Source organism: Engraulis encrasicolus, chromosome 15 (assembly GCF_034702125.1).
Source record: "Engraulis encrasicolus isolate BLACKSEA-1 chromosome 15, IST_EnEncr_1.0, whole genome shotgun sequence".
NCBI lineage: Eukaryota > Metazoa > Chordata > Actinopteri > Clupeiformes > Engraulidae > Engraulis > Engraulis encrasicolus.
Genome location: NC_085871.1, coordinates 5,194,969 through 5,202,468, shown reverse-complemented (window position 1 = coordinate 5,202,468; position 7,500 = coordinate 5,194,969). Strand labels below are relative to the sequence as shown.

General features: G+C 41.1%; 1 protein-coding gene across 1 annotated transcript in view; it reads left to right on the top strand.

Annotated features, from left to right (window-relative positions):
• ptprr (protein tyrosine phosphatase receptor type R) overlaps positions 1 to 7,500 on the top strand; it is a 46,368-nt gene that overhangs the window by 38,510 nt on the left and 358 nt on the right. The window contains exons 11-13 of the mRNA XM_063216855.1: positions 349 to 506; positions 1,031 to 1,144; positions 4,419 to 7,500. The exon at positions 4,419 to 7,500 is cut by the window's right edge and continues 358 nt beyond it. Coding sequence (XP_063072925.1) covers positions 349 to 506; positions 1,031 to 1,144; positions 4,419 to 4,512 — 366 coding nt within the window. The 3' untranslated portion in view covers positions 4,513 to 7,500. The remainder of the gene's footprint in view (positions 1 to 348; positions 507 to 1,030; positions 1,145 to 4,418) is intronic.

Sequence of the window (7,500 nt, the reverse complement as noted above, 5' to 3'; positions counted from 1 at the left end):
CTATTTTAATCTACCTCACTGAAGTGCACACATATGCACACCAGCACACACATCAGGACACGCACGCACGCACACACGTACACGCACACAATAATAACACATTTCACACACACACACACACACACACACACACACACACACACACACACACACACACACACACACACACACACACACACACACGCACACACACACACACACACACACACACACACACACACACACTATAACAACAAATTTCACACACACACACACACACACACACACACACACACACACACACACACACACACACACACTGGCTGCCACTCACCTGTGTCTATGTATTGTACTGTATGCTACTTGCAGCAAGGCAGTCAGAGTCGTAGTGTGGAGCACTACTGGTACACATCATGGCCGGACCACAAGACCCCCGACAGTGCCCAGCCGCTGCTGCAGCTGATGAACGACGTGGAGGAGGACCGGCTGGCGTCTGGACCCCGGGGGCCCGTCATCGTACACTGCAGGTACGTAGTGTACACACGCACACACACACGCTCACACATGCACACACACACACACACATACGCATATACACACACGCACGCAGGCGCGCGCACACACACATGCATACACACACACACACGCACACGCGTCGGGGGCCTGTCATCGTCCACTGCAGTGTAGTGTACACAAACAAATGCACTAAAACACACATATACACACTAACATGCTGTGTACACACACACACACACACACACACACACACACACACACACACACACACACACACACACACACACACACACACACACACACACACACACACACACACACACACACACACACACACCTCATCTAAATTATTGTAGTATTATATCTAGTATTATACAATACTATTCTATTGATTTATTTTATTTTATTTTTACATTTGAGGAGAACAACACAAGCATTTTATTCTCTTAAACATGAGTATAATGAGATATAATAGCAGCAATCTTGCATCCTGAATCTCTAAACGGGTACACTGTATGTTCCTTTCTTCTGTTAGTGCTGGCATTGGTCGTACGGGATGCTTCATCGCCACGACGATAGGCTGTCGCCAGCTGCAGATGGAGGGCAGTGTGGATGTCCTGGGGGTTGTATGCCAGATGCGCTCAGACAGGTATGACACCAAGAGCAATACTGTGAATATAAAGTTGAATGTCAGCACACTTACTCCCGTTTTGCTTTTTCATTCATTTCACCAAGTGAACGTTTTCGAGCTACACGCTCTTCTAGACTTGGGATGTGCGCAACAGTACCTTACTTGACCAAGAGCAGTACTGCAATATGGACATGAATATGGAATGAGAAATGTAGGAAAAATGAAAGACCGCACATCCAAAATGTCTGACCTAGAAGCTGGACAACCAAATAGCAAGATAAAAATGAGGGGAAAAAAACAGGATTGAAGAAGGGTTTGTCACCCAAAATGTTACAGATTAACAGAAAAGCTTTTTTTCATTTTTTATCTTTTAAGTCTCAGAAACAGTCACTGACTCGTTCTGGTATAGGGTTTAGGTTTAATCCTCAATTGTGATGACGTAGCCATGTCGAAGGTGTCGGCCCTCAGAACCGAATTAGTTCACGAACCATTCATAGAGTGCTATTGCACAAGATTTTGTTGAAATCTGCCCAACCATTCAAATGTTGTTGTGCAAACTAAAATCATGGACGAACAACCAGAAAAGTAGTATGCCTTTGGGACCTTCGAGGTAGAGACATTGCTTTACATAATATTTAATTACATAACATTACGTTACATTAGACACTTTTGCTACCTTTAGTATTAAAAATATTTCCCTCTGTTGCTTGTTCAGGGGGTGGGGAGCTGTTCAATTCCTGCACCTTGAGATGACGTGTTACTCATTGTGATTTAAGACCAAAGTTACCTTTAAATATTATACCCACCTCTGCACGCTCCACAGACTCCCATAGTCACCCCACCCCTAAATGCCAGCGCTTTTCCATGAGAAAACATCATGAGCTCTATGGCCCGAGCTATGTGACCCAGCAAATACCAGCATTGTTAAAAAGGTCGGCAGGAAAGGGCTGCCATTTCATAATGTAATGCACGTCTAGGGAAGGGGAGTGATTATACCACTTGTTGCATTTTCTGGTAACACTTTATAATAATGGTGCATTATTTGTAATGGAATAATGTTGGAAGTAATGTATGATTCATGGTGAATTAACACATAATTTATGTATGCAGTGATGTTTAATCTATTATTAGTCAATGAGGAGTCACTATTGTAGTCATGATGACTCACTATTAAGTAATTGTGGTACAACCATGGGTAATTAATGGTGTGAATTACAAGTGTTAATATATCATATATTAACACTGCAGATGAAAATCCTGATATATCGATCCAATCATACATGAATCCGACCTTAATTAATGATGCATGAGTAATAATGGAATAATGTTGTAAGTAATGTCAGCATCACCACTGTGGATAATAATCCTGCCATATGGATCCACTCATATCTCAATCACAGGTCAGACAGGTCATAACTAGTCCTGGTTGTAAAACCATTTAATTTCACTGAGGAAAAAATAGACTAAGCTAGGGATGCCTAGGTGAAAGTGGTCAGGGGGCTAGATTTTTTTCAAGACTTAATTTCTGACCTGAAAATAGGCCTACTACACTGACTCACACATTGATATGCATGAAATTACCCAGAAAGGCCTATACATACCAACATTGCATTGGTACCACAGTAGCTTCACAATGAGGCTTAAAACGCCCTAGCCTATTCTAAAGAAGTGTGCCTTTGAAAACATGATATTGCCCTATCCATGAAGGTCTACATTTATTTAGATAGGCTAGCGTTTCTCAATGAGGGCAGTACAGCCCCCCAGGGGGCGTTGGAGAGCTCTAGGGGGGCGTTGAGAAGGATACAGGTGAGAGTGGGCGGGGCTTAGTTCCCATTAAAGCGGATAGTCCATCCATTTTATTTTTTAATACTAAGGGGGGCATTGGCAGGCTTATGATCAGGTCAAGGGGGCGTTGGGAGGCTTACGATGAGGTCCAGTGGGCGTTTCCTTAAAAAAGGTTGAGAACCACAGAGATAGGATTATTAAACTAGACTAGACTATTAAAAACTGGATGCAAACAAAACACAAAAGATTGGTCTTCACACCCCTGACTCGTCACACTCAAGTCGGAGTCACAGGACTCGAGTCCACATCTCTGATGACATTACTTACAACATTATTCCATTATTACGCACGCATCATTAATTAAGGTTGGATTCATGTATGATTGGATCAATATATCAGGATTTTTATCAGCAGTGTTAATATATGATATATTAACACTTGTAATTCACACCATTAATTACCCTTGGTTGTACCACAATTACTTAATGGTGAGTCATCATGACTACAATAGTGACTCCTCATTGACTAATAATAGATTAAACATCACTGCATACATAAATTATGTGTTAATTCACCATGAATCATACATTACTTCCAACATTATTCCGTTACTATTCATGTACCATTATTGTAAAGTGTTACCCATTTTCTTATCCACTTTCCTCATCATATTCTTTCTGGTGCTGTTTCAAATTGTGCAATGCCCTCAGCAATAGTCACATATTTTTGTGTGTTATGAATTCTGCCCATGCCCCAAGCACTCCGTTATTTTTTTCTTTAGCTGTATCGTTGTGATACTTCTTATTAGGGTATGATTTGTCAAAAATCCAGGGGATATACTTTTCAGATTTTAAGCAATGGCAATGCAGTTACTATATGTGATTCATTAAAATGTAAAAATATATATTTTATTTTCTTTGTTTTATAATCCTGTGCTGCCTCTTAGCCAAGACGGCCTTGCAAATGAGATTATCAATCTCAGTGGGTCTTTTCCCCTGGTTAAATAAAGGTGAAATTAAAATGTTATAAAGTTACATTACATTGCCGTAATAAATGTAGTAGAAGTGCAGATATGTAAACCAGAAGGAGGAACAATCTCTCCATCTCCAAATCACACCCCTGCTCATTGCACTCCCCATTTCCGTGTTCTTTGTACTCGACAATTGACATAGGATACTTTTGATACTCTTACTTTAAGTGTGTACCTGTTTGGCCCTACCAACTGTAAAGTAAAAATAATAGTGTAGAGGTCTTGAAGCCGTAACGCTAGGGACACATGCATGCGAAACGAGCGAAGTGAAGGGAGGCGAAATTCAGTGTTCCTTTCTGACAGCTCAACGGTCATCAGGTCAATGTTAATTTGATTGCCCACCGCAGGCGTAATGCGCTCCTCATTTGCATGATATTAAACTTGCCTGAATACATTTGCGTGTATGTGTCCCCGTCGTCAATGTCTTGAAGTTACTAAAGCCTTTTCCCTTCTTTTCTGCTCTTGTGCCCGTTCCAGGGGTGGCATGATCCAGACAGGGGAGCAGTATGAGTTTGTGCACCACGCCCTGTGCCTCTACGAGAGCCGCCTGTCAGCGGACGCTGGCCAATGAGAGGGCCCCCGCCCACCAGCTCCTTGACATCACTTCTTGTGACACAGGAAGTCTTTGCTTCTATGCGCCACTTTGACCTGGAAGTTGAAAAAAAAAAAACCTTCATGGGTGGTCATCATTTTTTGTGCAGCCCGGAGGATCTTCTGACATGGTTCTGGAGTTCGTTCTGGTTCTGTTCTGGAAGGACTGAGAAAGAAGTCGATATTGAAATGGGTTTTTTTGGCGGTGTGAAGAAGTTTTTCGGGTGGGGTTTGTATGGACCTGTGTTGTGTGTCGGGAAAAGACAGTCTAAAAGGAGGTCATGGACAAGAATCCATCCTCTCTCTCTTTCTCTTTCTGTTTCTTGCTCTGTCTTTTTTTCTCTCGTGGATGAATGTAATCTATGAAGACTTTGTCTACAATTCTTGTGTCAGCAGCAGAAGCAGCAGCTTCTTATACTTTCTCCTCCTGAGTTCCCTTGCACACAACTTGCCTTCAACCCCATCCCAACTCTTCACGACCTCTGTGTGATCTTCACGACCACAGCAGGTGCTGTGGAACGCCACTCACACAAAATGGTGGACTTCCTCCTTCTTCTCACGGACACGATGATGACGATGAGGTTTTTCTTGGGTTTTCCTCAGTGGTGTTTTGTGTAGAAGTGTACAGGGGGTGAATCTTCTGATTCATCCCCAGTATTTTTGTTTGTTTTGCTTGTTTGTTTGCTTTTAATTTTTTAAGCGTCTGTCTCCATCTTAAGACTGTTAGAACATAAAACGGATCGGAGACAGGGTGTACTGTACATTGTCGACTCAATACTATTCTGTTGCCATAATTATTTCAGGAGAAAGCAAATGTCATTTCATAGAAAGGTCTGGAACAAAACGTTAGAGGAAGGAAGGTATCATTTTTGTACTGATGAAAACGACACTGCACATGCAGAGATACATGACAGTATTACCATGTTTGAAATCAAGTCAAACAAGTCCAAGTCTATTACTACTCCCCATTGTAACTCCCCATTGTTAAGTAATGTTTTGCTACAGGCTTGACATGCATACAGTACACACAAGCAATGGCTAGGTTGACAATAGACATTGGGTACGTAAAGAAACCACTAACTGACATGGATATTATACCTTAAAGAAACAGCAAATGCACACATCCTTAAATGAGTATGATTGGTTTTACCTGAATAATACTCTACCCAATATACTAGACCTCAACTCTGGTTCACCATATCTCTACAAGGTCTCTCCTTTTGTTTCCCAAAACACAATAATAAACCTAACTCATACCACAAAGTCCTCCTCCATGAATCCACAAGAAATAACCCCCTGTTGATGGCAATAGTGAGTCATTGAATACTAAGTAAATAAATAGGTATTTGCATTATTTGATATTTGTATGCTACTTGCGAAAGCATGTGAAGAGAGTTGTAAAACAGCCTTCTTAAAACCATAACCTGTACATGGGCAATGTTTGCATTGAGTGCAATGTCAATGGTGCAGTCTTAATATACATATACATATATAATGACATATAGTTTATATGTTTGTTTATGAATCACAGTCATGTAAATTTAACACAATTATTTTTGTATAACTTGAGCAGACTATTTTGATACCCAGGATGTGTGAAGGATGTCAACACCAATCATTCAGGCATGCACAGTATATACACACACACTCTGTGTAAACCCAAGGAAAATGTACACCTAACCTTAACATTAAATTGAGCTGAGTTCACAATTAGTGTAGGCTATAGCTATTAGACAGTACCTCTGTTTGACATCAGTGCTCTACAGGTCAGTTCATATTTATGTCACTACGCCACCTTTGAAACAGCCAGACTTTAAAGCAGCACTATGCAACGCTGGGGTGCATTTCTCGAAAGCGTAGTTGTTAGCAGTTAGCAACTCGCATAGTTGCCAATGGGTAATTGCATTGCAACCAACAAAGTAGCTACCGTAGTTAGCAACTACGGTATTTCTAGAAATGCACCACTGCTGAGGTAATGACCTTCATAGGGTCAGCAGGTACATGTACCGTAGTGAAATCAAAATGAAGACTTTTGACCCTCACAGCTGTCTATGGACAGAATGCCACATTTGCAAATCTGGAAGTCCTTCCTAGGTCTCCCAGACTCACCAAGTCTTGGAACACTTCAGGAAACAGGCCTCACATTAAAATTAAAATCTAAAAAAAGGACTCTGTGATCCACCTTGATGGACTGGACTCAATACTGTTTTAGTATTCAAAGAGAAAACAGACATTGCATGTGTACATGATGATTTTGATTTGGAATGAATTAAATAGTTCCGTCGAGTTTGCATTGCATTTCATTCCATTTAATTCCAAATTGTGCAGTGTAAAGCGGAGACCAGCTTTATTCAGAATTACATTGAGTTCATTCTGAATTAAAATCATGTAAACGAGGCAAATTTCTTTAAGCATCAGTGTCCATTAACTTGAAGAAATCAGGATCAGCTCCATTGATAAAAAACAGCTCAAAGTTGCATAGTATTTCTTTAAAGTGCTGCTATGGATAAAATACCAAATAGGGTTGTAGACCCAGTTAACTATTGTGAGCAAGACTCAGAATAAAAGACAGACGGACATACATAATCTAGAGGGACCTCTGTGTTCTGCGTACAGTACATGGCATTCTGAATACGGCCAATATGTGTTTTTATTTGGAGGATGGAGAACACTTTATTTCAAGAGGACTTTAATTACAGTAAGCCGGCAAGGGGGGACAAAGGGGACAGTTGTCCTAGGCCCAGGGAAAGAGGGGGCCCAGAACTGGATTCTCATTACATTATATGTATTGAATGGGGACTTTGTCCCTGGCCCAGCCAAAGCTCACAGCGGGCCTGAATTCCAGTGTACTCATCAGGTGCAGTGGGATAACTGATGTAATGACATGTACGTACAACTGTAGTGCATGCTATTACATCATACTCAAAACATGTGTCTTTGTGCATCTACATGCCAAGGATGCCTTGGA